We start from the raw sequence: 17572 nt of genomic DNA on the forward strand, positions 1-17572 counted from the left end.
ATGTGTAGGGCTGGAGGGGTATTAAACTCCCTTATCGGTGTGTTGGGTTGGTCAGAGATAGTGCGTAACGGATGGGGGTAGGAATAGCTGGATATGTTTTTTATCTATTCTGTATCTGAACAGGAATTGTTCTGCCATTCAATTGATGTGTAAAACTGTACTGGATAATATTTGATTCTGGATGAAACTTGAGTTTAGGAATTTATTATTATAATTGTGCCTCTAATCAAATCTATATTGGTTATACACTGAGTTCTCTACTCATTTTGTTGTTGACTGAATTTCAGCTAACTCACAGTCTTGATTAGGTCGGCGTAGTGGAAGCTCGGTCAATCTGCTTTACCACCCATTTATTTATATTATTAGTAAATTCAATATTTCTTCGTATTATGACTTTTTAAGATTGTTGATTTATCAACTGGGTTTTATGATGGTTATAATCTGTCAGACGGGTTTTTAATTGTGTTTATATAAGTTGGTTTCCAGCAACGTTAATGTAACTTTTTGGACTTGACCTTGACGCCTAGACCGAGTTTGGGGTGTTACAATAACATTTTTTATGAATATATATTATTTCTATAATATATAATATGGACACATAAATAAGTTATGTACATATCTTGTCATAAAAATTTATGAATAAATATATTATATAACTTTTATATCATGTAAATTATTTTTTATAATAAACTTTTTGGCCATAACTTTAAATATGTTTTAGGATTTAAATATTATAACTTTATAAAATACAAAATTATATTTATAATTATTTTTTAGGATTTATAACATATGAAATTTTTTTGACAAACTCATCCTAGAGGTGATCATGAGCCGGGCTGGGCCGGGCCGGGCTCAACCAAAAATTTAGGCCCATACATTGGGATCGGGCCGGGCCGGGCTGGGCTAAAAAATAGGCTTAAAATTTTGCCCAAGCCCAACCCAAATAAAAATACTAAAACCCGGGACCGGCCCGGCCCGCCCGTATTTATTTTTATATTATTTTATATAATTTTTAAATATATATAACACATCAAAAATACTAAAAAAATCAAAATAAATATTTTCCAACAAATTGAAAATAAATTTTAAAAAATATGTAGAATTAAATAACACTAAGATAGATGCAACTTAACAAGCAAATACCTCTAAAATAATAATAAAATTAACAAATGTCTTTAAAATAATAACAAAATTAATAATAAAATAAATTTTATACAATATCCAAATAATAACAACAAAATAGGAGCAACTAATAGTAATATGGTAGCAAAATAGGGAAAAAATAACATTCAAAAACAAAACAAAAAAAAAAGCAAAATTTTTTTGTCATTTAGTGAATTCGGGCCGGGCCGGGCCGGGTACGGGCCAAAAATACCTTACTCGAGGCTGGGCCCATTTTTTAAACGGGTCTCTTTTTTTATCCAAGCCCATTTTTCAGGCCTATATTTTTGCCAAAATCCTTCCACATTTCGAGCGGGCCTTCATGAGCAGGTCTAACTCATCCTAAACACTAACTTTTATAAAAATAATTTTTAAAAATTAAATTTGAGAGTAAATATATTGATAATTATTCTAATTCTTACCCATCAAGAATTGAAAAATATATTGGGTGTTTCGATTACACTTAATTTAGTAGAAGTCATCAATTACAGTAGAGAGTAAATACACAGATAATTACTCCAGTTCTTGCAACTACCGCCATTTCTCGGGGCGTTGGGTAGGACCTTCCATTGAACTTCCCCATGATATCTGCATTTACCGTGCTTGATTTTGGTTCAGGTCACTAGTGTCCTTGTTCACCATCCAACCCATTTGTATTGGATCAATAAATAAATACTATGTTTACTTGGTCAACACCTCTATGAAGAAACTCCAATCACTCTCGTAACTGATTGTTTAATAATATTTTTAGAGTGTTTATTGATTTTAATTATTTTATATTTGAAATATTTGTTTTATTTATTTAGAATTATTGTTGTTAAAAATATTAAAATAATATTTTAGTCATAATTCATGATGAAAATAGTTATTAATCCTTTAAGATAAGATGTCATGTTGCCACAAAAGTTAACGGACAAGTAATTAAAATGTAACAACTCGATAATTTTACTGATTATAGGGTAAATTTTGAACATTAAATAATTAAAATGTACTTTTAAACAAAGTTAAAGGACTGTAATAAATTTATTTATTTATTTATTAGTTTTTCAAAATGGAAACGTAATCAAATGGGAAGAAATACCGAAAATTAAAGCTCAAATATCCTTGGGTGAAATAAGATTTGGATTCAGATTTTAGTGTTTGTTAGTAGTTGTTATTGTTTTGGAGGAGGTAAAAATGGTTTTCAATCTCAGTATAGAAGAAACCTTCAAGTATGACAAAAAGTAATTTACCTGCTTTGACAAATCTAATACTTAGGAGAGAAAAAAAGGGGTTCATCGAAGAATAAATGGTGGGTGTCAAAGCACCGCCCCTTCTTGTGGTCCATTCGGAGGTTGAGACTTGAGAAAGCAACCAAAAGCAAAGCATCAGAAAAATATGAAAGGAAAGATTTTCTATGATCAGTCCGACCAAATCCATTGCGAAAGCTATGCAAAGGCCTTTGTACAAAGTGGAGAATTGAAGGAAGCTATAGTCATCCCTCACTGCTCCCTACTCCCGATTCAGATGCTTATTCTTGGGTTTTCTTTTTTTCTTTGTTTTGTTATTTTGGGGGCCCCTTAAACTGGAACAGAATCAAAGTTGAAGCAGTTGTTGTTCGGCATACGATATTATCAGTAAAATTGATTATACTGCTAATGTGGGCACCTCTATATTTAGTACTAGTCTTCTCTCTCTATTTTTCACCTCTATATTGCTAATGTGGGCACCGGCATGTAGAAACAACGACAAAAACAGCAGCATAGCCTTGAGATCACCATCTTAACCCTAAAATATCTATGGAGGAAGTTTGGGGAGATATTAGCCTAGCTTCTCTAAATGATCACCCAGCAGTCACTCCCACCGCCAACCCCCCTTCTTTTCCTAGCGTGATCCTTCAAGACTTTTTGGCTATACCCATCAACAAAGAAATGCCTCCAACAGCAAGATCAGATTGTGGCACATTCCTTGCTGAAGAAACCACCCTTTTTGGGTCTCTACCACCCACTCCTGCCACTTTATTCACCTTGAATGCAAGATCCATCGCAAGTGTGGCAGTCAAAGCTCCTACTCCATCTTTCCCTTCTTCTTGCAGAAAGAAGGGTCAAGAAAATGAAGAAAACTCCGATGATCCACGGCATAAGCGCAAAATTAAGAATAGAGAATCCGCTGCTCGGTCAAGAGCAAGAAAACAGGTCAATGAATCTGTTTCACTCTCAAACAGAACTAGTATATGAATTGTATTAAGCTAGTTCTGTAGAAAAATTGAATATTTCTTATGTCGTTTCCTTCGAGAATTGAGAGTTCCTTTGGATTTGGAGTGCCTCAGGCTTACACAAATGAGTTAGAGCTTGAAGTTGCTCGTTTACTGGAAGAAAATGCTAAGCTTAGAAGGCAACAAGACAAGGTATTAATATATCAAATTTGCCCATGTGTAGTTATAAATATAATCTTATTGTTTCCAAAGGAATAGGTTGATTAACTGGGTTGTTGTTTACGCAGTTACTGGCATCCCCACGTCAGATTCCAAAAAGGAATACTCTATGTAGAACTTTAACAGCGCCCTTTTGAGAAGTAAGAAGGCAGCCATTTTCTTCTTTAGTCAATATCCTTTTTTCTTCTTTCCCTTCTTCCAGCAGCTGACTTAGTTATAAATTGTCCATTAGTGGAAACGCAGATTCTCTTAAATGGGCTAAAGTTGGCCACGAAATCCAAGATATTTGGGTGGTTAATATTGCCATCCGTCACTCTCAACTGCTTGTCAAGACCAGGATTAAAACAACTAAAAAGAAGGGGCTGTTTTGGTATCCCAAGCAGATGGTGGATGTTTCTATATCTATATTTTATATATTATTTGGCTATTTGCTTGAAACAAATCCTTGTCTTTTCTAGGCATTTTGTTTATGTTTGGTTTGTTTTGGTTTGTAAACAACGAGGGAAAAGATGGAATTGCTTAAAGTGGAACTAGGAAAAGAATGGTGGTGGGTATCTTTCAATAATTTTATCTTGCCTAACTCTTATCTACATTGTCCTTTCCCATTCTTAAATCGGGTTCTTTATAACAAAGAAATTATAATTACACAAAACTAAACTAACCCATATTAGTTTATTATCATTAGTTTATACTAATTAAAGCCTCAACTAGTATAACTAAATGAAGAAGACAATAAGCCCAACATCAGTGGAAAGGAAGGATGCTGGCAGACCACATTTTCAGAACCTCAGCTTTGAACTTGGACCTGTAACAATCCAATATTCTAATTTATCTAAAATAACTTTTCTAATTTAGTACATTTTCTAAAAATTGTTTTTAATGAAACAAATATATATTCAAGATTTTCTTATTTTTTCATCATTTAATAGAGTTTATTTTATAACTATAAATTTATAATTTATATTATTCTTTGTAAAATAAATACAACATAAATATACTTATTATAAAATATTATAGTGCTATTTCTTTCTAACAATCGAAATTTATTTTATAATAAGAAAATATTTTGTAATAATCAATTTCATATATAAACTTAATAATGAATAATACTTAACTAAAACTTAATTCAAATCACATATATTACATATATGAGAGTACATATTGACATATTAAAGTTGTAAGGGATAAATGAAGCTAAACATTATTTAAACAAAAACTTAAATTTATATAATTAAAATATTCATATGTTTATGCTAGGTTAAAATATGTCATAAGTCCTTGTACTCTTCATAAATTTAAAATTTAGTCCATGTGCTTTTATTTTTAGGTTAATCCTACATTTTAGATATCAAAATTCAGGTTCAGCTGTTATCATTATGAAAATATTTTGTTAAATTCATGTTCATTATAACGTCATTTTTTAGTTATATGAATACCGAGTATTTTTTATTTAAAAATGTGACATCAACAAAACTGAAAAAAAAATTAAAAATGTTAACAATTGGACTTGAATTTCAAATTTGAAAAGTAGAGGGACAAAATTCTAAATTTGTGAAGAGTACATAGTCTTATGGCATATTTTAACATTTATACTACAAAACATTTATTATTAATATATTTATAATTGTAATAAATATTTATTATGAAAATATTTATTTTGAATATTTTTCAATAATATATGAAGAATATTATTTAAATTTTTATTTTTAAAATTTATTATTAAGATAAAATTGAAATATTGAATAACTTAAAATAATAAATTATATTAATAATTTATTATATGATTAGATATAGATAATTAAATATGTAAGTTTAATAATATTGAAAATTATAATATTTTATATTAATATTTAATAGTTTTAAATATTCTTTTTAAAAGTAAAAAATTTATTATTAATATAATAATATTAAGCTTGATTTAAGTTAATTTTTATATAAAATAAAATTATGCATAAAGGAGCTTATGCTTTTCGAAAGTGTAAGTCTATAACACCCCACACCCGACCTAGAGGTTAAGACCTGAGTGTGTAGGTGACATTGATAAATTTGAAACTTTACCCCTTTTTTCCCGTAACACATCTTATTTTGGAAATAAAAAATTTAGAAAACGAATAGTCAGAAAATAATAATTTTTAGCTAAACCTTTTTGTATTCTTTAGAAAAATCTCATACTCGAAAATACTTACGTATAGTAAAATCTCTTAATCACTTTCTTAATTAGCAGCATAAAACTGTCGGAGTATTAGTTTTGAAAACCAAACTCTAATTTGTTAGTTTTTATGACTTTGCAATTTTACGTTAAAAACTTCTAAAAACCATCGAACAGAACAAAAACCACAAACAAAGTCCAATACGTATTTACAACCCAAAATAATTAAAAACGCAAACCATTTTATTTAATAATCTGAGAACACAATCTAAGCTCTCACACGCCGTCTGATTCTAAACTTGCTGGTTACCTGAGAGAAAAATAAACAAAGAGTGAGCTTACGAGCTCAGTGTGTAACACATCCCTATCAATAAATCAGAAACACATACATAAATAGATATGTTTTCAAATACAAATTCAAACATATTCTCATATACAGAATCGGATGTATTTTCATAATCAAATACAAATGCATATACAGATTTAGATACAAATGCAGACACAGATATAGATGTAGTCATAGATCCTACCTCCATCCACTACACACCAACTCCGTCTAACCAATCACACCAATTAGGACTACAAGAGTTCATCCATTCAATCACACCAGGTCGTGGTGGTATGCCACATATAAGTTCAGCTAAGCTGCAAAACAGAAATGTTGTGGTAAACCGCCAGAGTCAAATATAAGTGGTCGAACCACTATAACTACAGTCAAACTACCATAACAGATATTGCAGACACACTGCCAGAAGATGCAATAATACTGCTAGAATCATACTTCCTCTATTACATATCATATCTCACCCTAATGCATATGCAAATACTAACAGATATCAGGTGCACATATGACCTACATGTTTTTCAAATCAGAACATGCTAACAAAATTATCAAATTACAGATCATATACAAATTTCACATTTTAAACATGCTTAAAATTGAAACACATACACTATCCATATCACATACAATAGAAAAATATCAGATTGCATATTTTAGAGTCATATTTAAGCCAAACAGACCCCACGAGAGGTCTAATTACAAATTTCAGAGTCAAACGGGCCTAGGTGAAAATTTTCAGAAAATGGGTTCACACCTCCATGTGGCCCACACGGCCCAACCCATATGGTCCACATGGTCTGGAACACGATCTATCACATGTTCGTATGACCCACATGCCCGTGTGGGCCACACGATTCACATAATTATCCCGTGTGACACACACGGTCGTGTGACACCGACTGTGCAGTTTTCGGCTTCACGTCGTTTGCTTTTTTCTTTTTAGTTTTTCCTTACACACTTGAGTATTTTTTTTATGCAAATGCAACCACGAGATATAAAGAACCTAAAATCAACATCCACTTAACGAATTAACACACAAAACGTGAATCAACTAAGAGCGCACGACCCTTATTTCCTAAAATTCAAGCCTAAACAATTAGGCACTCGACCTTCAACAACCAAACGACCTCGTTTGTTTACCTTTGAAGATAATACAACTTCTGTCAGAATTTCATTAAACTCCAAACCAAATCAAACTACCAAAACCCAAGACACAACAATTAAAGAAAGAAATGACGACTAACATTTTAATTTCCCCCTTACCACAAACGGGTAAACACCAACCTTCAATGAAGATTGACACAAACGGTACAACAACAGAAGAGCAATGAAGCAATCATGAAAGAAGAAAAGAAAGCAACAAAAATTTTGAGAAAAATAAAATCATGGACAGCAAATTGAAATGAGAAAAGGATAGACATGATAGAACATGGGAAGTGGAATGACAAAATGATGGAGTAGAATTAGGGAATGATTTTCCAAAAATAAAATAAAATAAATATTATTATATATTTTAAAACAATAACCACTCATATCCCCACTAATTTCCTCTAACTAACCACTATTAGATTTTTCAGAGTTAAAAATAAAAATAATTTTTACTTTGCACACACGTTTCTTCTCCCCCTCCCCCAAATGGATAGAAGTAGATAAACGGGAATTAATTTGAACTCCCACATGATGAAAAAAAGTAAAAGGTCTCTAAGGTTCAAAAGGGTAAGTTAACATCTTCCCATTGATGAGATAAGGGTTGAAACAAAAATAGAAAAATTTCAAAGGAAAATATTCGAACCCAAAACCTCACACACACAAGCACAAAACTTAACCACCGAACTAGAACAAATTACTTAAAACAATTTCACAACATTAACTAAAAACAAGGTGTGACCACTCTCTTTGTTCACTAACCAAATTTTACTAACTCGGTTTTTGGGATGTGGCAAAGTCATTTTCCATTGACCAAGTTGTTTTCCATGAAACAAACACAAGAAAATGCATAAAATGTTTTTCAGAAGTCATTTTTAGTGAAACAAACCCAGTTTATAAGAAAGGAACGAAAGTATAAACAATATTTTTATACAATAACCAATGTTTTTTAAATCAAACCAGAAGTTGAACCAATCAAATTATTGGTTTGTTGATCCAATTAGTTTGACTAAAAATTATTATAATTTAAAATAATAATAAAATGTTCTAAAAACTCGGTTCAATTGGTTCAACTGCTGGTTCAATCAGTTTGTATCAATTCTCGGTCTAACCGATTTAAAGTTACTTTTCAAATCGGTCTCCCGGCCAATTCTCGATCCAACCGATTCGACTAGTCGATCTGATCTAATTCAAACAACATTGACAAAACACCTTACTACCAAACTAGCAAAAACCCAACTCACCATTGAATAAAAAAGTGAAGCGAGGCCACCTATAAGCTACCTCACCCAATTTAAACAAGGTTGCTTGTACGCACTACAACAAAACATCCCTAAGATGACACTTTTGGACCAACACTTAGGAATAGATTTTCCAACATACGTTTTGGCCAACTCTTTGTATAAGGGTTGGGATATGCATGCCTGAGGCAACACTTAAATAAGAGTCAGCTTTGACCAACACTATGCTGACTTTTATTATATTTTTCTCAACTATATAAAAGCATTGCCATATGAAAAGCCTAAGACGATTCTTTTTGGACTAAATTAACCCTTTTTTGTGTCATTTAAATTTGTACCTTTCAACAACTTTTTTGGGTGTTGACAAAATCAAATCATATCCGACTTTCTAAGAAGAGTTGAGAAAATGTTAACTTATTCCAACTTTTATTTTTTGTTGGAAAATATTTTAAAACGATTTTTTACTTCTTTGAATAAATTGTTTTAGAATCGATTAATATTTGTAACAAGTCTATTAATATTCATTATTATTGTTTTAAATCGATTCTTTGCTTCTTTGAATCGATTGATTGTTGTTTTATTTATTAAATTGATTCTTTAATAGATTCTTTACTTCTTTACTTCTTTAATAAATTAATTAATAAAGTTCATCATTTAAATTAATTAAATCATTTAAATCAATTAATAATATTATAAAAATTAAAAAGTATCATGTCAAATTAAAATATAAATATAAATATTAAAATTAAAATTTAATCATAATAAAGGATTAAAATCTTAATTTAATATTTTCAAAAATGCCCTTCCAAAATGACATAATCACCAGGGGTGAGCAAATTTTGATTCGATTCGAAAAAATAAAAAAAGTTTGAATTTCGAGTTGTTCGAATGAGTTATAGTTATTTGAGTTAATCAAATCAACTCGAATTTTTTTTTGAATTTCGAGTTCAAATCGAGTTGAATTTTTGAATTCGAATAATTCAAATAAATCGAATATATTTTTTTAATAATATAAATTTTAAAGTTATATTATTATTTATTATATTTATTTTTCATTCCCCCTAAAACCCCTTTGGCTTTTACTTTCCCCTGTCTACCCCCCGTCTTTTCCCGAAATCAAATCCCATTTCATTTCTTCTCCCTAATCAAACCTGTCCCCCATTCCCAAATCAAAATCCCTAAATCAAAGTATCAAACCCTCATTCCTTCTTCAGTCTTCTTCTGTTCTTCATCATTCTTTGGGTTTATTCATTTCCTTGTGGGTTGTTTCTCACCCGTCTTCTCTAAGTTGTACTTGTTTTATCATGTAATTTTTTTTGTTCTGTTAATCCTTTTAGGGTTTTTTAAAAATTTTTTTGTTTCTTTTTTTGCCATTTTTACAGCTTTGATTATTCCTTTATTCCTTTAACTTGAACCTTTTTTTGTTCTGTTGACTATAGTACTTAAGTTGTGAATTTCATTGAAAAATCTATCTAGTTTTTCTTTAAAATATAATTTTCATTACATATCTATACATAATTTTCCTTTTATATATCTGAGCTCAACTAGAAGAACCATTTGAAGTTTTTTTTTCTTAATTTTTGGTGAGTATTTTTTTGTTGTTTTAAGCTTTTAGGATTTGTGTTTAAAATCGACTTTGTTAGAGCTCTTTAACATTGAAAAGAAGTGAACTTTTGTTTTCCACTGTCGAAACCATTTTCAAATCGAGTTTTAGAAAATGGGAATCGACTTTAAGAAAAATGAAAACGGGAGTTGCCACCAATCTTTTTAGGTGTGATTGGATCACCTTTAAAACATTTGTTTTAAAATCGTTGGTTTTGGTCTACGAAATCAAAAGAATGGGTTCGGGAGTCGGTTACGTATGAGGAAAGGTTAGCACCCTCGTAACGCCCAAAAATTGGTACCTAATTGATTATCAAATGTCTTTAAGGTCGGAAATTAAAAATTCTAAGATGTAATCCTCTTTAAAGTATTTGAAAATTTGGGTTTACTTGTAACAAAGTATCGACTATAGGTTAGCCTTTAGAAATCTCTATCTCAAAACAGTAAAATGCTACATCCAGTAAATTAGGACATATCACTTTGCAATTCTAAGACAGTCACTTATATTTTGAAATCCTTTAAAAACTTTATAAGGGTACTTGACTATTCGAACTTAACGAGAAAAGTTACAACCCAATAAGTTAGGGCACTACTTTTTTCGAAATTTTCAAACACCAAGTATTGCCTTTATATTTTTTTGAAAATTTTGGAGACTTGTCCTTTTAAAGATGATGCGTGGAGATTTGTATTGCATTATAAATCATATATTATTGTACTAGGTAAATAAAAAATGAATACTATGATATAAAGAATAATACATATAAAGCAAAAAAAATGCAAACAAAGATATATAGCATGAATAAACAAGATATATAAACATATGAGATAATATTTAAATGATGCATGATATAAAAACAAACATAATCAAATAATGCATGATATACAAATAGAATAAATGTAATGTCAATATGCATATAATTATAAAAAAAAATTAACACATACATGAAACATACAATACAAAACATATAGAAGAACTAATAAAAAATGATTGATTGCTAACAAAATATACATACAATTAAAAACGAGATATTTCATTTCCATTTTAAAATAGTATCTAATATATAATATAATAACATAATAAAAAGAATAATAATTATATAATAATATATTTGTTTGAAAGTATGTAAGAGATTTCATAATATAACAATATTAGTTTAAAATGAAATAATATATATATATAGTAAATAAATAAAAAAATGAAATGTGTATATAATACGAGTTAAAAAATATAATTTAATAATAATTTACATTTTTAAAATAATATATATGTAAAATAATATAATTTGCGATACATGAAATACATAACATATATATAAAAAAACAACAAATAATATAAAAATAAAACATAATAAAGATTATATAATAAAATGTAATATAAACATATAAGAAAAATAATAAATATAATATAAAGTAACGTATAAAAAAATATATAAGTAATTAATAAATATAATATATGTGAAAATATAATAATATATGAAAGAGCTGTAAAATAATAATTTAAGGAAAATAATATATATAATAAGTAATAATAATATATAATTAAAAAGAATACTTATAATAAAATAATTTTATAATATATAATATAAAAGTAAAATTAAAATAAACAAATAATATATATATAGAATAATATAATAAATATATGACTAAATTTAAAGTTTAACAAAATTATGGGGCAAATTTTGAAAGGGAATAAAACTGAATTAAGGATTAAAATAATAGATAATAAGTAAGGATTAAAATTAAAACTAGATAGAATATTAGGGTTAATTTAAAAAAATAAAAAAAAAACAATTTGGATTAATTTGGAATGCACGCTAAAAGCTCAGGGACTCACTGGGTAAATAACCCTAGTCCTTGAAACGGTGTCGCTCTCAGGGTTAGCTTTTTAAAGAACAGAGGACTAAATTATAATGAAAACAGAAGATTTGGGCCAATTTTAAATAAAACGAGATTTGAATCAGATGAAATTAAATAATCTAAAAATCCAGAAGGACCGAGGGAATAAATGTCCCACTATAGCGGTAAAACACGCGGACCTTCGGATCGGATCGGGTCGAATTTTGGACCCTATATAAATCTCATTTTGCCCGAAAAAAAATCATTCTGTAACTCCTTTTAAAAAAAACTAAAAAAACCTCTGAAAAAAGGGCTCCGACCCTCGGAGCTCCGACCTCATGGCCGTCCTGGCTCGTCCTAGGGTCTGGCGTGCTTGGTCTCCACGCGCTTAACGAGCCGCCACCAGAGCCACCGTATACGGTGGTTAGGGTTTCAAAAACCCTCCCTTTTCTTTGCCGATTCTCAGGTATCAACCTTCTCCCTCTGTTTTGAGTTTCTATTTTTTAGATCTGGGTGTGTGCATGTTAGTAAATGACCAGATAAGATTAAAAAAGAAGAAAACGATTCGATTACCTTTGAAAAACGAGATTCGCCTTTTATTTCTCTGTTTCAAAAGGATTACAATGGTTCGTGCTATTCTATTAGGTAAATCCCTATACCTTCTTTTTTGTTTCTCTTTGCTTCTAAAAACTCTCTTTTTTTGATTCCCTATTATTCTTCTCTCTGCTTTTGTGTGGGTGTATTTCTGCTATCGAGTCTCTCCCTCCGTGTGTGTCCTTTTTTACAGAATAAAAAGAAGGCTTTATAGCCTCGACTACTACAATTTTTGGAAAGAAATCTTTGATTTCTTTCCGTATTTGCTTCGCATGTCTGCTGTGATTTTCTTTCCTTTTCTTGCAGGTACTTGCAAAAAAATCTGGCAATAGCAAAGGCTTGACGATGGTCCACTGGTGGCGTTGATCTCAGCGTGAGTTGGGGCCTAGAATCATGGCCTTGATGGGGTAGCAGGAGTTGAAGAGTCATGAGGCTTGGCTTCTGGAACCTTCTGTTTGCGGCGCGAAGAGAAAGAGGGCAGAAACCCTAGGGTTTCTTGCCTGGGTCTGCAGATGTTTGGGCCAATTGGGCCTCTGGAAATTTTGGGTTTGTAATGGGTAGAGGTGTTTTGGGCTACCAGTCTGTAACGGGTCCATTGCAACTGTTTGGGACTTAGTTTAGGCTGGGCTAGTCTAGTAAAATTTGGCTGTTGGGTTTGTGTATTTAGGCTTTGTAAAAAAAATTTTATGGACTGTTTAAATTAAATTAATAATTATTTATTTATTTATCTATTAATTTTTCAGTTTTAATAATCCGGGCAAATTTTGGTGATTACAGCTGCCCCTCTTTGCTCATTGCTATGTAATAGGAATTGAGCAAAGACCATAAAGGACCAAATTTGCCCGGCCTAGCCCAATCTTTGCGATCTTTTCCTCGAATGGTCTTCTACCTTCTCCCTACAACCTCAAGAATGCTATGCTGATATTTTTGATCTGTTTTCTGCCGAACACAGAGACACTGAGTCTGCTTCTTCGATTTGTAAGGATGTCAAATCATCTTGAATCTGTTTGAGAACATTTGAGAGTCATATCTGCAATGTCCTCGATTTGTTCCTTGTAAGCACAAGGATGCCAAACCATCTTGAGTCTGTTTGAGAACATTTGAGAGTCATATCTGCAATGTCCTCGATTTGTTCCTTGTAAGCACAAGGATGCCAAACCATCTTGAGTCTGTTTGAGAACATTTGAGAGTCATAACTGCAATGTCCTCGATTTGTTCCTTGTAAGCACAAGGATGTCAAACCATCTTGAGTCTGTTTGAGAACATTTGAGAGTCATATCTGCAACGTCCTCGATTTGTTCCTTGTAAGCACAAGGATGCCAAATCATCTTGAGTCTGTTTGAGAACATTTGAGAGTCATATCTGCAACGTCCTCGATTTGTTCTTTGTAAGCACAAGGATACCAAATCATCTTAAATCTGCTTCAGTATAAACATCTGAAGGTTAGATCTGCTATGTCCTCGATTTGTTTCTTGTAAACACAAGAATACCAAATCATCTTGGATCTGCTTCAGTATAAACATCTGAAGGTTAGATCTGCTATATTTGAGAACGTCTGAGAGTCAAATCTGCTATGTCCTCGATTTGTTTCAAAAATGCCAAATCATCTTGGATCTGCTTCAGCATAAATGTCTGAAGTCTAAATCTGCTGTCTTCAATTTGTTTCCCAGGGATGCCATGTTGAAATCTTTGATCTTCATTATCCCCTAGAGGACATGACCTGTAAGATGAGTATGTGCCTATGCCTAAGTATGCTATGATTGAAATGAGTCGAATGTCCTTAACATGTTATGATGCAAAGTGCTGTGAATATGACTCCCATCTCAGGTGTCATCATTCATTCCTTCATTTGTCTTTCTCAAAATTTTATTCTTACTCAGCTTGTAGGCCTTCCTCCAATGCTATGATCTACTGAGGATGTCTGTAAGAATTGAATCATCCATTTCTTTTTGGACTGGAAGAAAGAAATCCCTCGAGTTCCTTCATCCCTTACTTACGTGAATTTCTCAAACAATTGTCCTGTTTTAGTTTCTTGTATCATCTAGAAATTCCCAAAGTAATGTGCAAAACTTCATTTGTGAAAATATTTTAGTTCATCTATCATTATTTCAATGCAACATACTTTAAAAATATCGGGAGATGAGTAAATCTTTGAGAATAATTGGATTCGAATTGTTAACAGTACAAAGGAAATAAGGATGATAGCATATCTTTAAGAAGAAATAGAATCTAAAGATAGCAAACAGGATAAAAATCAGATGCTCTAAATATCGCCGCTTGAGCATCTATACATTAGTTCCCCGAAGCCTTTCTTGAGTTCGACATGTATTTAAAAGATCCAAAGTACTTTATTGATGCCCCAATGTACACTGTGCCTCACTTTCTGTCAAGTCAAATATAGCAAGGTTGCTGTATGCCCTTCAAAATTTGAGCTGCCCTTTCGGGTTTTCAACTCAAAATCCCTTTGGTCACAAGGTGCCCTTTGTGGGTTTTCACCTTGGCCTCTCCATTTTTTTTTCAAGGCGCCCTTTTCGGGTTTTCACCTTGGATTCTTTTCGCTTTTAGACAAAGTACTTTTTGACTGAGTCTGAATTCACCGGATTGGGTAGGCTTTTTCCATCCATTTCTGTCAAAATCAATGCACCACCAGAAAAAACCTTCTTGACGACTTATGGCCCTCCCAATTTGGCATCCATTTTCCTCTAAAGTCCTTCTGAATGGAAAGGATTTTCTTTAGCACAAGTCCCCCTCACGGAATTCCCTTGGACGAACCTTTTTATCATAAGCTCGCATCATACGCTTCTGGAACATCTGACCATGTTGGATAGCCTTCAGCCTCTTTTCCTCAATCAAGTTTAGCTGGTCATATCGAGACTGAACCCATTCAGCTTCATCTAACCTTATCTCTGTTAAAATTCGAAGAGAAGGTATTTCCACTTCAATAGGTAAAACTACTTCCATCCCGTAAACTAACGAGAACGGAGTTGCCCCAGTAGAAGTTCTAACAGACGTTCGATAAGCCAAGAGTGCAAACGATAGCTTTTCATGCCAATCCCTATAAGTTTCAGTTATCTTTCCCACTATTTTCTTAATGTTCTTATTGGCAGCCTCCACTGCCCCATTCATCTTTGGACGATAGGGTGAAGAGTTGTGATGCTTGATTTTGAACTGGCCACAAACCTCTGCTATCATTTTGTTGTTCAAATTTAATGCATTGTCGGATATGATCCTCTCAGGCATTCCATACCGACAAATGATTTCCTTCTTTAAAAATCGACTTACAGCTATCTTGGTAACATTTGCGTAAGAAGCAGCCTTTACCCATTTTGTAAAGTAGTCAATCACTACGAAAATAAACCGATGTCCATTCGAAGCTTTCGGCGATATTGGTCCGATGACATCCATGCCCCACATGGAAAATGGCCATGAAGACGTCATGACATGTAAAGGTGAGGGTGGTACATGAATTTTGTCTCCATAAATCTGACACTTATGGCATTTTTTGGCATAGTTGATACAGTCTCCTTCCATAGTGGCCCAGTAGTAGCCAAACATCATGATTTGTCTTGCCATCGTGAACCCATTTACATGCGTACCACATACACCTTCATGAACCTCTTCTAAAATTAGCTTGGCTTCCACAGCATCAACACATCTCAAAAGTACTTGGTCTTTCCTTCTCTTGTACAGAACATCCCCGTCCAAAACATAGTCACAAGCTAATCTTCTCAGGGTTCGTTTGTCATTTTCGGATGCCTGTGCTGGATATTTACGATCTCTTACATATCGCAATATATCCTGATACCAAGGATTGTCATCCTTTTCTTCCTCTTCAAGGTTACAACAGCTAGCTGGAGATTCATAGACACTCATTTGAATTGGTCTCATCTCTTCCTCTTTGTTTGCCTTAATCATTGAAGCCAAGGTTGCTAAAGCATCTGCCATCTGATTCTCATCTCGTGGGAGATAGTTGAAGGTGATGTCATCGAACTCTCTTAGTAACCCCAAAACTACCATTCGATAATTGATCAATTTAGGGTCTCTTGTCTCCCATTCACCTCTTAGCTGATAGATTACCAACGGAGAATCTCCATATACTTCTAGGGTTTTTATGCCTCTTTCTATGGCTGCTTGGAGCCCCATGATGCATGCTTCGTATTCAGCCATATTATTTGTACAGTCAAAATCCAACTTGCACGTGAACGGGTAATGGTCACCATTCGGGATACCAAGACTGCCCCAATTCCATTTCCGACTGCATTAGAAGCCCTATCAAAATTTAGCTTCCATGGAGAATCTTCAGTTGCTGCTATACACATTAGCTCCTCATTTGGAAAATCAAAATTCAATGGCTCGTAATCCTCCAAAGCTCTACTGGCCAAGAAGTCTACCACCGCACTTCCTTTGATAGCCTTCTGACTTACATAGACTATATCGAACTCTGAAAGCAAAATTTTCCATCTCGCCATTCTTCCATTTAGAGCCGTTGATTCCATCATGTATTTTAATGGATCTAATTTTGAGATGAGCCAAGTAGTATGGTATAGCATGTACTGTCTTAATCTCCGTGTGGTCCAAATCAATGCACAACACAACTTTTCGATTGGCGAATATCTCATTTCACAGTCAGTGAATTTCTTACTGAGATAATAAATTGCCTTTTCCTTTTTCCTTGACTCGTCATGCTGACCAAGCACACATCCCATAGAATTGCTAAACACTGACAAGTATAGTATTAACGGTTTATCTGGACTAGGCGGAGATAACACTGGAGCATTCAACAAATACTACTTGACTTTCTCAAAAGCATTCTGGTATTCTTCATCCCAAACACCTTGATTGTGCTTTCTCAGGAGATGAAAGATAGGATCACATTTCTTAGTCAATTTTGAAATGAACCGAGCAATGTAATTCAACCTTCCTAGGAATCCTCGAACTTCTTTTTGAGTACGTGGTGGAGGCAACTCTCGTATGGCTCTGACCTTGTTTGAGTCAACTTCAATTTCCTTTTCACTGACTACGAAACCTAATAACTTCCCCGATCTGGCTCCAAAGGTTCACTTTGCTGGATTGAGCTTCAACTGAAA

General features: G+C 32.6%; 1 protein-coding gene and 2 long non-coding RNA genes across 3 annotated transcripts; 2 read left to right on the forward strand and 1 right to left on the reverse strand.

The window, feature by feature from the left end:
* Window positions 1-2410: 2410 nt before the first annotated feature.
* Window positions 2411-4139, forward strand: LOC107917160 (bZIP transcription factor 27). The gene is made up of 4 exons (XM_016846538.2): window positions 2411-3335; window positions 3470-3547; window positions 3643-3714; window positions 3807-4139. The coding sequence occupies exons 1-3, from the start codon at window positions 2940-2942 to the stop codon at window positions 3709-3711; spliced, it is 543 nt and encodes a 180-aa protein (XP_016702027.1). The 5' UTR covers window positions 2411-2939; the 3' UTR covers window positions 3712-3714; window positions 3807-4139.
* A 1743-nt stretch (window positions 4140-5882) lies between these two features.
* Window positions 5883-7500, reverse strand: LOC121204718 (uncharacterized). The gene is made up of 3 exons (XR_005899918.1): window positions 7351-7500; window positions 6254-6368; window positions 5883-6033 (listed from the first exon to the last, which is right to left on the reverse strand). It is a non-coding gene; the product is annotated as an uncharacterized lncRNA (long non-coding RNA).
* Window positions 7501-12005: 4505 nt separating this feature from the next.
* Window positions 12006-13204, forward strand: LOC107917991 (uncharacterized). Its single transcript, XR_001689873.2, has 2 exons — window positions 12006-12357; window positions 12792-13204. It is a non-coding gene; the product is annotated as an uncharacterized lncRNA (long non-coding RNA).
* Window positions 13205-17572: the final 4368 nt, after the last annotated feature.

This window comes from Gossypium hirsutum, chromosome A01 (genome assembly GCF_007990345.1).
Source record: "Gossypium hirsutum isolate 1008001.06 chromosome A01, Gossypium_hirsutum_v2.1, whole genome shotgun sequence".
In the NCBI taxonomy this organism is placed as follows: domain Eukaryota; kingdom Viridiplantae; phylum Streptophyta; class Magnoliopsida; order Malvales; family Malvaceae; genus Gossypium; species Gossypium hirsutum.